Source organism: Pygoscelis adeliae, unplaced genomic scaffold, assembly GCF_000699105.1.
Source record: "Pygoscelis adeliae isolate BGI_AS28 unplaced genomic scaffold, ASM69910v1 Scaffold160, whole genome shotgun sequence".
Taxonomy (NCBI): Eukaryota; Metazoa; Chordata; class Aves; order Sphenisciformes; family Spheniscidae; genus Pygoscelis; species Pygoscelis adeliae.
The window spans coordinates 2,196,491-2,212,534 of NW_008824035.1; the positions used below are offsets into that span (position 1 = coordinate 2,196,491).

The 16,044-nt window shown below is 40.9% G+C and overlaps 1 protein-coding gene across 1 annotated transcript in view; it reads right to left on the minus strand.

Moving 5' to 3' along the window:
- The window catches only part of SATB2 (SATB homeobox 2), a 118,932-nt gene that overhangs the window by 63,393 nt on the left and 39,495 nt on the right, over positions 1 to 16,044 (minus strand). The window contains exons 3-5 of the mRNA XM_009331567.1: positions 11,180 to 11,306; positions 8,867 to 8,990; positions 3,968 to 4,070 (exon numbers count right to left, since the gene is read on the minus strand). Of these exons, the coding sequence (XP_009329842.1) occupies positions 3,968 to 4,070; positions 8,867 to 8,990; positions 11,180 to 11,306 (354 nt within the window). The remainder of the gene's footprint in view (positions 1 to 3,967; positions 4,071 to 8,866; positions 8,991 to 11,179; positions 11,307 to 16,044) is intronic.

The window sequence follows — 16,044 nt, forward strand, 5'->3', positions numbered from 1 at the left end:
AAGCGGTAGGCTCAGAGCCAGGAGGAGACAAAAAGCCTCCATCCTCACACCAGCCAATTCCCGAACCTATCTGTATACTGACTCTCGTGCCGCTGAGTAAACTGTGAAGGTCTTAAAACCTTAAGGGGCTGGGGCGGGGTGGGAGAAAAAACTCAAGCAGAATTTTATTCTAGCATCGTCTTGACACAAGACAAAATTACCATGCTGAGCTGAACTAACTGAAAACTTTTTTTAATTACAAGCATAAATAGTTTAGCTGTCTTTTCGGCGAGTTCAACAGAATGCACACTGCGAATGTTTACTTGAGATTTGATACAATTCCACTTGTGTACAGCTTTTACATCTGTTGCTAATGATATCAAATTATTGATTGTTCACTTTCTTATATTTATTTAAACATTAACTATATACTCGGCAACCTGATGCTTTGCGTTTTTTTTTTTTCCAGAGAACTTTTTATTTTTGCCTGGCTTCAGTTGTAATTACTTTGATCTTCCAGAGTGTATAATTATTTTACTGTTTATTTATTTCTATAAGAAAGGAAAAAAGTTTGACCTAGGAGATCTATATGTGGCAATTTGTAACAGAATCACATAGCTTATGTTTAGGAAATCATGGTTTTGATTAAGAAGCAACCATTTAGTTCCCACTGTTTTATTAAAACAGACATTAGCAGATAATAGGAAACACATTTAACACTGTAGGCTGCATTTAGTTTGCAACGTCAATAAAGTTATTTTGAAGCCCCTTCCTATTTTGCGTTTACCACAGCTCATGTGAATTGTTTTTTGCTTTTACTTTCTAATAACCAGCTCTAGAGTCACACATGGATATGGGTGCTGGTCCAAAGGCTCTAAATTACAGTTTTACAATCTGAAAAATGAATTGCTGCACCAACTGTCCACCTTCATGGAAAACCTAAGTCCTTTTTTTTAATTATTTTTAAAGGAGTATGTGATGACTGAAGCATATAACTCGTCACTGATTTTGCATACTGACTGAGCTGTTCTGTAGGAATATGTGGCTACAGAAAAGAAACAAAACGTCGTGAAAACAGAGATGATGAGAAATTGAAACCACCCGAAGAAGTGCAGAAGTCTTCCTGTTTCCCGGGGGTTTAGATTACTGCCCTGAAGTTGCATGGCTGTTTATTCTCCATGCACCACTGTACCTGCCATAGACTGTTTTCTCTCCCACTCACATGCTTGATGAATCAACACTACTTGAACTGCTTTATAGCAGCTTGTGTTTACTTCACACATACCTTAACCTTCCTTTTTCTCCTGCTACTAACACGCACATACACTTCCAAACAGCAATGACTGGCTGTGTCTCTTTGAATAGCAGATACAGAGTTATCTGGCAAACTCTTCAGGTTTAGATCCTTGACCTCTTGATTGAGGTCTCATTCTGCTTTTACTGCACTTAACAATTTAACTGTGCACTTACTAAGTAAAAAAATAAGAACTTAAAGAATTCAGTGCTCTAAGAATGGAAGACAGTGGAAGACAGCAGTGTGCTAGAAACACTCAGAAGCTGTAGTGGCATCTCTACAGTTAAGAACACTACAGTTAAGGGCTTCCAGTGCCTCTGCAACTGGCACCCTTGCCCAGTTTGGGAAAAAGAAGGGAGGGGAAAAAAAAAAGCCTGTCTCTGTTCTCCTAGAACAGCAAGTAAAAGCGAATGGTGATGACCTTGAAGCTGTTTGATTCCTTTGATTGTTTTTTAACCAAGAGGATATGTTAGAGCACTTCAAATAAAATTCTTTTATTAAGAGACATAATTCAGAGAAAAGAAACACTTCCAAGTCACACAACGGCAATTTAAAGAGAGAAGAAACTATCCAGTTTATTTGGCACGAGGGTAACCATGTACTAAAACGTCCAATCAACATTTTTACTTCAAGCCTAAATCATTTTAGTAGGTGACAAGCAACACCTCCATTTCCTCATCTGCACTGTTACCCCACTTCTGTCTGAACAATCTTCTAGACACGAATAATTTTACCACAAAACATTCTTCTTTTTTTCCCCCCTAGTGGAAATCTAATCACTGCACAGCCCAGGCCTGAGCGTCTTACAGGTATGCTCTGCATAAGCCAGACGTGCAGAGGAAAACCAGATGCCTCAGAACTTGTTCTGATATTTTATGCAATTTCGTTTCATGTGTTCCTAACTCAAGCAGCAGACTCTTTATGGCATTATTATGCAGATTTCTAGTCTGTCCTATGGAAACTAAACAAGCAACCTTTCATAGCTCATGTATGCCAGCCTTTTAAGAGAAGAAGACAGCAGACTTTTTTTAAAAGATGCTAATCTTCATGCGACTACAAATACAATGGTTTCTCAAGAAGGAAAGGATATTACCCTATTTCTGCATAATGCTTGTGAATCCTGTTATGATTTTCCTGGCCACTGAAAGGATCACAGACAGAAACAACAAAAAAGGCTTATGTCTTCTTTCAGACCATGAATCTTCCCTTCAGTGGTGTAACAGAGAGAAAACTATGAAAAAACCTATCACAGGGTAAAGCTAATCTCCAAGGCTGATAGACATCTGGGGAGAGAGGAGCCCGTTGGTATTGTGGAAAAGCTTTTGACTATCCCCAAACTCCTGCTCAAAGCACATGTGTGTTTTAAAACAAAAAATCTACCAAAACAAATGGTCCAGTACTGTTGTGGTTTAACTTCAGTCAGCATCTGAGCACCACACATCGCTCGCTCACTCCCCCCCACCCCACCCTGGTGGGATGGGGGAGAGAATTGGAAGAGTAGAAGTGAGAAAAACTCATGGGTTGAGATAAAACCAGTTTAATAATTGAAATAACAACAATAATATAATAATAATAATAGTAATAATAATAATACACAAAGCAAGTGATGCACAGTGCAGTTGCTCACCACCCGCCGACCGATGCCCAGCCAGTCCCCGAGCAGCGGCCCCCCCGGCCAGCTTCCCCCAGTTTATGTACTGAGCATGACGTCACATGGTATGGAATGTTTCTTTGGCCAGTTTGGCTGTGCCCCCTCCCAGCTTCTTGTGCACCTCCAGCCTTCTCAGTCGGTAGAGCAGGGGAAACTGAGAAGTCCTTGACTAGTGTAAGCACTACCTCGCAACGGTGTGTTATCAACATTGTTCTCCTCCTAAATCCAAAACACAGCCCTGTACCAGCTACTAGGAAGGAAATTAACTCTACCCCTGCCGAAACCAGGACAAGTACACATGCAAGTCCCTTCCCAAAGGAAAGAATGAATAAAAGAACAAACTACACGACAGATGCTTGTCACATCACTTTATGTACTATTAGAAGGTGATCAGACATTTCAGTGGTGAGAGTGGGATGAACTTCCGTAGACTAATTTTACTGCCTCAGGCATTCACTGCTAACCAACTAATACCATTTCATTGTAGTAAAAATACAAACAATGGGCTATTTTCATCTTAACTTCAATGGGTGCAGCACCTTGTTGTTTAGCAATGTCTCCTAACAATCAGGTATTAAATGCACTACTGGTATCCAGATTCCACACGATAAAACATGGCAGCAATGCCAGTACACTTAGTAGTATTGAAAACAGAGAGCAAGGGCACATGTAACTTAGAAAGACAGGTTTTTAGCTTTCATGAATAAAACACAACTAAGGTAATTTACATAGCAATTTAACTTTTAAATCCAGAGCTACTAGAACTTTTTTTTTCCAAAACATTTTAGCTTAATTCAAAACACAGTTGATCTTTCAGCACAGCTAAATGGGATATTTTAAGCATGTTTTAAGTGGCCTGTGTTTTCACGCCAGCCTTGTTTTTAAAGTATCAGATTTAATTTCAAATGTGCTGTGACTGTGCCCTCTTTGTAGACAAATTCACTAATTTTATTATAGCTTATTATCACTTTTACTTAAAGCAAATAATCTCAAACTGTCAGCAGAAGTTCAAGAACTTGGAAAGTCACAAAAAATCAATTTACCTTTAATCTTCTTGTACTTTTTGTACCATCTCCCAAACTCCTGGCACTTGGTTGCTGACACATTGGCATAGTATGTGCTATTTACAATGGATGAAATCATACTCTGGAAGTACAGAAAGAAAGACAAAAAGTGTTTTAAAATATCTTACACAATTAGAAATCTTTTCCAGGGAAAGTGAATGACATGCGAGTGCACAATCATCATCCATTTGCGACTTTAAAACCAAAAGAAGTGTCTGAGGAGTACACAACATTGGTTTTATTCTCCATTCTATATTCCCAGCCATAATTAAAATTAGAAAATAATAATAATTATTATTTTGCATAATAATGCAAAAAAGATGCAGTACAAACCTAGACTGAGAGCTGCAGCTCAGGCCGGGGAGGGCATTTCTACTTTACTTTGTGCCTGTGATATTCCAATATCTAAACTTTAGTTGTGTAACAACAGGCGGTGCCATGCTGGGGAACACATGCTCACTGCACCCGGGTGAGAACAAGCATGATTTAGGAACCAGATCCTAAAGGTAAGATTAGATGCTGCAGCATGCATAATCCAAATAAGGCTTTTCAGATGTCTCTGTTCTGCTTCCAAATGCAGCGAGACCACACAGCCAAGAATCGGAGAACATCCGTGCTACTCACTGCAGAACAACAGTTAGGCAAATAAGTTAAATTAATATAATTTATAGAAACGTGTGATTAGCCCTTGTGTGAAAAATCACCCAAAAGAGAAATTAACAGTGTCATTCAGAGCAAAGGGAACTACACATACTACAATACAGAACAGCCAAAAACCACAAAAAAGCTCAACAAAACTGAAATACCACTTGCTTAACCACCACTCCTCTCTACTCCTTGTGAATTCCCTCCAAGCAACTCTTAGTACAAGCCAACTGAAGCAGAGAGGAGCGGAGCTGTTTTGCAGCACCTGATACCCATAAAAATGATACTATATATCTGGGATGCCTCTGCCCATAGGGTGGGAAAGAGCCTGGTTACTGGTAGTTCCTCCTTTCTATTTTTTTCCCCTCCCTTCACCCCTTCTCTAGAGGAGGCATCTTTTTAACAACGTTTTGCTTTCCTTTTCCCCCCTCCCAAACTCTTCCAGGGTCAAATCATTCCCAGCACGTGTAAATTTCCAGCAAGGAAATGCAATCTACCACCACTAACACATGGGAGCCAAAGCACCTTCTCCAGAAATCACCTTTTCCTTATGCCCTCCTTCCTCACTTCCATCAAAACTCAGAAAAAGCCCTGGCACATTGTATGACCTTTCTGCACAGAGATGAGACAGCGAGAACAAGCTATTTACCGTGGGTTACAGCTCTGGCCCGCCGGCTCCTGCAGGCTCTTGGGCAAAATGGGATCTTGGCCATCTCTGGAAAGCTACAAAGCTTACACATTGGCTTACTCAATTTTAACAACGCTTTAAAAACAAAAACATCCCCTCCCTCTTCCAGATTTATCCAGCCTTCTACGCAATTCACTGCAGTATCACAGGACTCCAGCTGTTCCTGAACTCTGGAGTTTTGGGGACTTAAAAAATGTGAGCGAAACTGAGAGACTTAAGATAACTGGGTGGTGCAGATTAGTTTCAGTCTTCAACAGGTAATTTCACTTTCAGTAAAGAGGCTCTTCTGCCTTTTCACTTCAACTTTTCCACTCGAAGGCTGTTACGGTGCACTGCGGGAGTGTCTGAAGGCTATGAAGTAAGAGCCTTTTTAAGTGGCAGCTTCAATTTCTAAAACTGAGATTCAATTTTCTAATTAAAATCAATATTTTGAGACATAAACCTAGCATTGTGGCAGTCAGCAGCAATTCCCTCCCCATAAATCCTCCCTTGCTCCAAGTCATTTTACCAAGCAATAGTATTCTGAAAGCCTGACATGGAGGTAGCCTCTGCTAAGGAAGGATTTTGAACAAAGTTGAGCTAACTTGCTTTTTTTTGAGTCACATTAGGTAAATTTCCAGTCACTAAGGAAGGGTGGGGAGATTGTTTAGCTCCATCTACATATCAATTTGGTCCCCGTCCCCCCCCCTTTTTCCCCCCAAATCCTCTAGTTCTACAGTAAATCGACATTACTGAAATTGTAGGGCTATTAAATATCACAAAATATATTAACCCATTAACCTTTATTTGAGAAAGCAAAGCTTAAACTAAATAGTAAAATCAAATAGTAAATCAACCATTGGTGAAAAATCCCCGGACAGGTTCTCTTCAACTGCTTGACAGTAGAGCAGGGGAAGGAACCATAACAACTTTCAAACTGCATATCCTCACTATTAAATGGAAAGGAATCCTAGGGGTATTTCTGCTAGGAATCTTGATAAGTCTGCAGAAAGGAAATATCCATTCAGAAGAGAGTGGCAAAAAAAATTGACTAATTGTGAATTTCTAAATAATGCACGTTATTCCTGGGAAAATCCTTAAGTAAGGAATAGATTATACAAAGTAGCAGGTATGTTTGGTATGTGTGTGGCCATGACAGCCACATGGAATGAAAACTACTTAGACCAGGAGCTAAGAAATATCCACATAAAGAAAATCCGGTGCAGTAAGTTGAAGGAGAAAAATATGGGATGTGCTCACATCCCAAGAAATCTTGCTCCAGCAAAGAGACAAAACTCATGGTCAGGGCTAAAATGACTTATACAATATACAGGAAAGACAGAGGTCTCTATGCAAAGATGGAAATGCTGAAATAATTGGATTTCTTTCTGCCACACACACTCCCCCCACCTACCCTCCTTCCCCCCTGCTTGGTTAACTGGGATTTATTTGTTTGAAAAGGAGCTGTATGCTAAGAGTAGCTAAGCTGCAGCCACATAATACACCTAGCAGAAAAAACAGAACAATTTTAAATCAAAGTGAATGATTACATTTCCCATTAGCGGCAATCAGAATCCCCATCTGGGCTGCATGGAAAGCTCGGGCACTGAGAACCAGAGACAGAGCACCGTCGCTGGTGGGAGCGGAGCTCCCTGCGCTGCCCCTCTCCACTTCTGTACTTGAGGCACTGTGAACACATTAATAAACAGCAGCATTTACTCTGCAGTTTGACTCCTAAGAGACCACTCTGCAATTTGCTGCTGTCAATAATATATTAACCACAAGGGGGTTGTAATGACATTTCACATTTGGCACGATATTTTTTTAAAACTGATTTGGGAGAAGGAATTGTATTAGAGGCATATTCAGATGAATGTAATAGCTCCTCTACAACCTTCCATTGTATCTCTTGCATTTTGTGAGCCAAAACAAAAGAGACTGAAACTTTTTATGGCAATAATAACAATAATAATACAAGCTGCATTCTTGCAGTCCCAGTTCAAGGGTTAGTCACTACTCGAGGTCACTTACACCTGCGCTTAAAAGTAAGAAAGCTCAATTTTCTACAGAAGGATCTCCTTTTGGTTTTGTCCACTAAACAAATACTGGGGCAAGGATTTTTGCTGCTGCAGTCCTTCAGTAATTTTGTAAATATATTTCAGACTGAGGCTATAGAAGGATTAAACCAACTGCAGCATTTCCACCTGGTAGGCTTTGAAACTGAAGTGGGAGGGGAAAGACCCAGACAACAAGTGAATTCTGCATATGAAATGATGCATAGTTTAGTTATACTGGATATTGAAGAACACTGGGCAGAGACAACCATATGCTGCAATCATCATTAGCTGACCAGATTCCACAGATAATTCTATTTAAAGAAATTACACTTAAACTGTGTGAAAAGAAAAATACTTTCGCATTCAACACACGTTCTGTGCATATCTAGAGTCACTGCTACTCCTTTGGTAAATAAGGCAAGTTACAAGGCTTTTCCTTACACAGCCTTTCCATTCCTGTTAGTTCTGCAGACCCAACATGGCTAAGGAAGATGAGGAACATGATTCCTACCAACTGCAAAGACCTAAATTCTGCTCTGTATCTCACCTCTATGCTTTCCCTGGAGTTGCAATCATAACACAGTGAGGCAAATTTATGCTGGTTATACACAGAAAGAATTCTCTTGGTTCACTGAGGCTTTGGATCATGAATTGCAGGATGAGCGTACAGTACAATGCAAGATAGGCAACCACAGGAGAAAAAATGTTAGATACAGGCTAGCAAATTTTTAGCAAGCAGGGATTACTGACGTTTTGACTTTTTTAAGATACAACAGACAGATTAACCTATGATTCTAACAAAGTTTTTAGAAGGCAATGTATTTTTGACTCCTAGCAAAGTTACTTGGTCTGGGTGCTGAAGAGTTTTTCTGTTTTTTCTGAGAGGCAAGGAGGACTCGGTCATGAAAATTTTATGAATCTCTTGTTATGACAATCTGAAGTACAAATAGAACTCATGATATCTGTAGGAACCTGTGTCTTAGTGTCTTAGACATGATGTCACTGCCGTTTATAAAGCAGTCATGGAGAATGAGACTGAGTTTTTGTTCTTTTTTTAACATAATCACATATACATTTTTTGTTGCTGTTTCCTACAAATTGGGGCACAACTGTTAAAACAGCATACTTTTTATCATAGTTGGGGGCTGATGTGAGCTACCTACAGGGTAGCGGGGGAGGCAGGCCTCTGCTAGTGGGAAGAAGCAACTCAGATCTTGCATCTGAGGACCATCAGTCCTATTGCAAAAGGTTCAGAATGAAGAATTTACATCTCACTGAACAGCAGGATAAAAATCAACCAATTCATTCATAATTTCCACCTGGCAACCCACTAAGAAAACATGGTATAAAGATACTTTTTTTCATATTAATACGAATTTCTTCTTTCTAAAGAAAACAAGAAATTGATTTGATATTTATGGAATTGTTTCATCTAAGCCCTTTACTGAACAAATATGAGCTTTAGATCTTGTAAATCTGGCTTTCCCTAAGCCTGTTAAAAACACTGACCTGTGAGAGTGGGCATTCTTTGGCTAATGTGCTCTGATTCATCTCTTTGAGCAGTTCCTTTAAGGCATTGCGAACTGTGGCATGGTTCCACTGCTCTGCTGGCAAGTCTTCCAACTTTGAACAACTGTTAAAACAGAAAGCAAAAAGTAGATAGAATCATCACCTTCATAGATGCTTACTCTTTGCATACAAGTGCTATAGACCTTTAAGCAGCGAGCACAACCTTGGAGTTTCCTGCTTAGCCAGCCCGTCAAGGTGTTTCTCCCCTCTTTCCCCTCCCCACCAAGCCCAACTCCCAGAATATGTGTCATTTAACTAAAAGAAAGACAGTACATGGCAGGAATAGCAGCTAATCCTACTATGATATTATATGAGTGCATAACTATTCCCTCTGGGGCCTGGTGGAGAGCAAAGAAACTGCATAAAGCAAGCCCCAGAAATGGCTGGATAAAGCCATCCTCTCCAGACAAAGAAAGATACTCCTGCTGGGATAGAAAAATAAATATATATGCCACACTGTCACTAAGAAAATCACTAAACAGTAAGGGCCCACATTGTGTGGCGGCAAGGCTTTGAGCAGTGAGTCTGAAAAATTAATTTTATTTTACACCAGTTCTTATACTGCCCTCATCGCTGAAGTATCCGAGAGCCTTTCAGAAACACATTAAGCCATATGCCCAACATCTGTCATATGTAGTTCATCCTCACTTTCATTCTACAAGAACTGCGTGTGTAGTGAAGCTTTTGTCTTCATGTGACTTGTGCCTCTTTTAATTTAACAAGCTTATGGTCTGTGTCTACATACAGGGGGACAGACCCGAGAAGCACATCAGAAAGTTGGGAGAAGCTTGTCGTTGCCATTCATGCCTGAGAAACTTAGTGCCCGCTCTCCAATCGGCCTCCGAGGTGGTTCTGCCTTCTGCCTGTACAGCCCGGCTTTACCCTCGGAGTTGAAAGTTCAGTTGTGCTTGAGGAGTTCAAGCAGTCAATGACCATCTTTATCTCAAAGTCACAACAGATAGTCTCAAAGGCTATCTGTTATTTACATGGCATCCAGGCATTCAAGCACTTTGAAGATAAAGAATGAGACCTTGATCTTGGGCTGATACCCTGCGGTAATACAGATGTGACAATAGGCTAGATGGACTCCTGGTAGCTCATACTTTTGAGGAGATGAGTTACTGCACTCCAGTTTTATAGCGGCTACAGGCTCTAGATGCTCTTTTACAACTATGCTGCAGAGATGCAGTCTAGCTGAGAAATGACAACAGTATATAAAACCAAGGAAATGCCTGTTAGTGGGAACTGGAAACCCCAAGCCCCATCAGAGATATAACAGGAAAGAAATGTTGCTGTTTGGGAGGTTAATGTCAGTGAGGCACCAACTACTGCCAAATTCCAAACCGAACTGAACAGTTGGAGGGTATGTACCTGCCACCAAAGGACACAGACACACGTCCCAATAGACCCCTCTTCTGTTCAAGTTGAGCTTCAAAGAATTGTGGGCAAATTATTCCAGGCTGTCTGTTATTTTTGCCTCTTTTCCTCTGACATGTCCTGGCCATAGAGCTACAGCAGTCTGCGTAATGTAGGCTTACCAGCCGGTCTAGAGTATGCCATGCACTGCCAGGGACCTGCCACAACACCTTATGCAGACATCAGTAACTATTTGAGGACTCTCTTGAAGGCCGATAGAGAGAAAGGGGGAGAAAAAGGGGGGGGGGCGGAAATGGAGGGCAAGTAAGTGTAAAAGTGTCAGGAGCTTTTGCTGTTCTAATCAGAACTAGCATTCAGGGAAGGAAAATATTTTCCAAATGCCAAATGGAGCTGCAGTAACACATCCCTTCTTCATCTTCTCGCCTTTTCACTGGGAAGACTACTGGAGAAAAAAGGAAAGTCAACAAGCTCCCCTCCTCCCCATCTCAGCAACTGGCAGTAGAAGACCTGGATTCTCACAATGCAGCCCCTGGAAAAAGGCAAGGAGTTTATTTTTTTTGATACAATAAGGCCTCAGGAATCCATTAAATTAGGGATTGTGGAAAGGTCTGCCTTTAAAGGCCCCATATCTTTCCTTGATTGAGTTTCTGCCCCTCCCCTCTCTGCTGCCATATTGCTACTTCAGAAAACATACAAAATCAGCTGGAACATGCACCAAAAAGCTGCCAGGTGACCCACTCTTCTCTTCATTTTTCTTTTCATTTCATCAAAAGACCAGAAATTAATGAAGACAGGATGTGCTAATCTCTGTAGTAACGCTGTGATCGACAGAGCAGCTCAGAGAATAGAGAAGGACAGATGTTCAGAAACACCCACCTTTGTAATTGGATTTTCAATGTCACAACATGATAGACATCTTGTAGCATGTCGGCTACTGTCGCATCTGGTGCATCAGTCACATAACTGAGAGGGAGGGGATTCCACCTCCCAAGCTTGATTATTCCTGAAAAGAAAACAAAAAATTCATACTTTATATTTTATCGGCCATTTACTAAACCCTTTGATAAGCTTGTTTGTTCACGACATTCAAGATCTGCCTTGAGATTTACTGCAGTCTTGCTCAAAAAGATCTGTTGTACTGACTCCTGAAGCAAACAATGGGGAAGAGTAGGAATAGATTTTTAATTCTTAGCAGAGAGCTGCTGACATGTTCCTGGCTCTTAAATTACTTCAAGGAAGCACAGGAGGCTTCCTCCCTTCACATCTTTCATCATCCCACTAAAGCCTAGTTCTCTAAGTTAGAACAAGCTTTAAATATCCTATAGTCCTGATTTTGCAGTCTACAAAACCCTTCAGTAAATAAATGCATTGGTTTTGACTTGAACAGGAAAATTCCTATGTGTGGGCTTTCAGCACACAGTTACAATCTAAGCATGGTACGATTCCCAGTGTGGATGGATGGCACTGGAAATCCACAAAGTAGGAAGAGTTCACCCCCAGCTACAAGTTGCACTATGCAGACGGTTGCTTTTCTTTGCGAAAAAAACAACTGCAAGCTGCTGACCGCAGATCCAAAATAGCATTTGGGGGGCGGGGGGGAATGCTGTAAGTCCTATTTCTACTTCTGTTCATTCTTTAATAGGGATCATCACCTCTTCTGGATGAGATTGCCACAAAGACTGTAAACTTGGAATGGTAAACCATTTGGTGCAGAGGTATTATTTCTGTTTAGACAATTGCAGAGGGCCCACCCACACCAAAAACAATGACTAATACCCAGGAATGACTTCCAGGAAGACGCCAAACAAAGCAAGCCACAGTGCCATCCTACATAAGCGCAAAGCAGTTCGGCCTTTTTCTGTGCTATTGCAACTACTGCTTTTATTCCCTCCTCCACCGTGTTCCCATTGCCCCACTGTTCTGCTCACATAACTTCTCTCAGCACAGCCCTACAAGACACCAATCACCTTTTCTCCCATTTAAACTGATGCCTTTTGAGGTCTGCTTATATACTTTTTGATCTTCAAAAAGACCATCTGTAAACTTTACTGCCAGAAATACACTAATAGATGAGAAAACTACTTCCTTAACAGGAGCTCTAAGAACTCTCTTTGGGTATCTGGAAGGATGCTGTGATGTCAAGAAACTTCAACTCTCTCCTCCTCACTTTCTACTCCCAGTTCTTCACCAGCTCTGGAACTAATCCAACTGAAATAAATGGCAAAGGCCTTTGATCCTGATCTCCCAAACATGATCTTAAAATAAATACCACCTCTGAAACAGTGAAACAAAGCTTCTTGCACAGAGACAATGACAGAACACAGTGCTTATGAGCCCATGAAATAACTGCTATGGAATATTTTTTTGGTTGAGGAGGAAATAATTTTAGTACAACTCCTTTTCTGTAGCACTTAAATGTTTGCATTTACCACTGACGTATTGCTTTGCAAGGTATTCTATCACCACATACTGAAAGAAGCTCGAAGCGACCTAGTTCATCCTCAGTGGTACAAAATTTCACTGTAACATGCTGGTACAGACAGGCTAATATTTCAAGAGCAGATTAGAAAGCTTTTGGCAAGGGAAGATCTTGTCCAAATGAAACAGAAAGTTAGTAAGTGTTGCTTGATATCCAATGCTTGAAAATGGGACATAAACAGAACAAAAACATTTAAATGATGCACTGTTTCAGTATTAAGATTTAACAATCTGGTGCTGAATATGCTGCAGTATAAATAGTGCCTGGACTCAGATCCAGTAGAGTAACACACAGCACTCATTCACAGCACCGTATGTCTCCAGTGCTGGCTCCTTGAGTCATATTCCACTTGCCAAGAAAAGCTGTTTTTCTTAAGGGGATAGTTTACTTAATGTTATCTCTGGTGACAACAAGAAATGCGTATAGTACAGCATATATTAGTCATGAAATGAGCATCAAGGGTCCACTGAGTGAAATACATGCTGGGAAAACACAGTTTAGCTGCTGACTTCCTTCACCCCCTTCTGCTATATAATAATTTAAAGCAAAATCACCTAAAAATCCAGAAATCTATACCAGCTTCACAGAACACTTGGCTTCCTATGTTTAACCACGCCAAGTTTTCATGTAATTGAAAAAATAAGCATCATATGTGCCCCATAAGTCACATCTAAATTGGTAATATTTTACAAGAAGCTTTATTTTTCATTCAATTAAGGAAAGCACTCAGAGAGCACACCATCTGCAACTGCTCGGGCCTGGCAATGCTGGCGAGAGACAAAGAAACGGTCGGGGGTCACTTACCAGTTACCAAAGGTGTCCCCAAACTAAAAAAAGTTTAAAAGAGAAAACCACAGCGCAGCCACAGTGCACCATGGGAAATACTATGCAAATTGCTCTACAGGAAATGTCTGCTACTACTGGAAGTTAGGTAGATTTTTTTTTTAAATCCTCCTCTACAACTGGAGAGGAAATAGTTTTGGCTGGATTTAGACAAACACAGGTGTTACCATAATGCTCAGTGCCTCTGCACGTTAACACCTGCTGCGAGTCCTTTACTCTGTGTTACAGCACTGCTGATGTGCACTATTTTTTCAGCCGGTGTGATATGACGTGCAAATTTTTTTTTTCCAGAGCACATTAAGCTGGTCCAAATGATAGCCAGAAGCCATGGTTTCCATCCAGCTCCTCAGCAGACTTCACAGGTGGTTTATTTCATGGCACCGACACTACTTAAAGCGACTCTTGGGCTGCATTTGGGAAGATGATGCCAGCTTGTTGAGCAAACGTATTCTCTGCACGCTAGAAGACGTCTCTGAATGAATCCTCAGTAAAATCTGAGTGGACCAAAATTTTCCCCCTAAAAAGGTCCCTTCTCATCCAGGACCGGGCATTTCTACATGTAACAGCAACGCCAAGATGAGAACAGCCTGGTAGCATGGAGTCACTTCCACATACACATTTTTTGTTGTTCCTCCCATTAACTCCAACTGATACAGCTCAGGCCTTTAAAGAAATCACTTCAACTGGCCTGACCGAGCTTTTATCCTACCACAACTGAGACTTAGGAGTGGGGACAGGAATGAGCAAAGGTCACCGAGTTATTAATGAATATACTACTGCTCCAAGAATATCACTCCTCTGTCTGCTCCAGACCTTCTCAAAATTATGTGTGGACAATGCACAGCAGATCAGACTGCTCAGGAAATCCAAAAGCACATCTTTCATGAGTTCACAAAACTCTTCTGTTAATGAGTCTGGTTCTCTTTCCTGTATCGATGATCCTTTGGGACTCTTTTCTGAGTTTTCTGAATGGGAAGTTCAACAGATTTCAAAGCTTGCTCACACTCAAGAAATGGCCATATACTAGCAGAGCTCTCAAGAACTCATCTAGAAATGGTTGAATGCAGCCCAGGCCGGTTAGTCAATTAAAGACAATAAACAGACCAAACAGTTTTCACAAAAGATTTTTTTCTGAAAACACATTTTAGAAGAGATGGTTCTTGAACGCATGTCCTTCTACAGACTGGTCTTTTATTAAGTTTAAGCTTCAGCTTCATCAAAAGACAGAGTAACCTAGTTTTACCTAGTTTTAAATTTGCGTAACTCCCTTTACCCACAAGAGTGCCAGAACACACTAGCGGCAAACTTCTGTGAGCTCGAGTGTCAGGTTCACACATAACAACCACTGCAATTCACCTCTGTCGTTCCACTTAGGCCAATGATGTGCCACCTGCCGGAGTGCTTTCAATTTAGTTTCACTTAAAATGCAGCTCCTTTGGAGAAGAAAGTGATAACCACGCAAGTCTGAGCAGAACAATACATTGAACAGAAGGCTTGACCAGCTACATCATGGCTGACCTCTATATCTAGCAGAACTTGTCACAGGATCTTCATGACCTTTATTTTACAGCACCACCTGAAAGAGTGATGCATCCAAAGCACTGGGACTATTCCTGGGACTTCACCCTAGTGAGATGTGAACTGAATGGATGCACGGCTGGGGCTAAAGCAGACTTCTAGAATAACTATGTTAATCAGGAGCATAATATCAAAAGGCAAAAAGCTGCTTTCCTAGAAAAATACAGCTAAGCTGGCAAACCCTTTTCATTATCATGTAGCTTATACTGTCTCAGAAAATTATTTACCTATACGGGCTAGAAGCCTCATTTGTCTTTGCAAACAGAAAGATAGCCATACAGTACACTCATTCTAAGAATGCCACTTCTGGGGTTGGGGGGTGGGGGGGGAGCGGAATCTCAATCATAGCCTAGCTATGTCACTTCTTGGTCATAAACAGAATGAAGTCCAGGTCCTGCATCTCCCAGTCACCTGCACAGTTAACTTTTTATCTGGAGAGTCCCACGGGGAATTCCTGGGACATCTCATGGACACTTCAATACATTGCTACTGTAAAATCAAACTCTTAAAATGGGGCGTTTTCCAAATTCCTTTTTGCAGCTAAACAGAGCAAACAGGACCAGAACACGCCTCGTGTGGTCACTGGCTCCCTTCACAAACTATCCCCTGCTCCCACCACGGCTAGATTCCTGATTTCACCTTTCACAATTTATGAGCACATCTTAAATGGATACCTGTAGGTGGGTCACACAGGATTAATGCAACTTATTTAAAATGCTAATCCGCTAGGGTTAAAATTAAGACACGGGATCAAACGAAGGACATTTTGGAAGTTCCTATTAGTATCACCACCACCCACCTCAACATTTTTCTGGAGACAGCTACAAAATGAATCATGAGT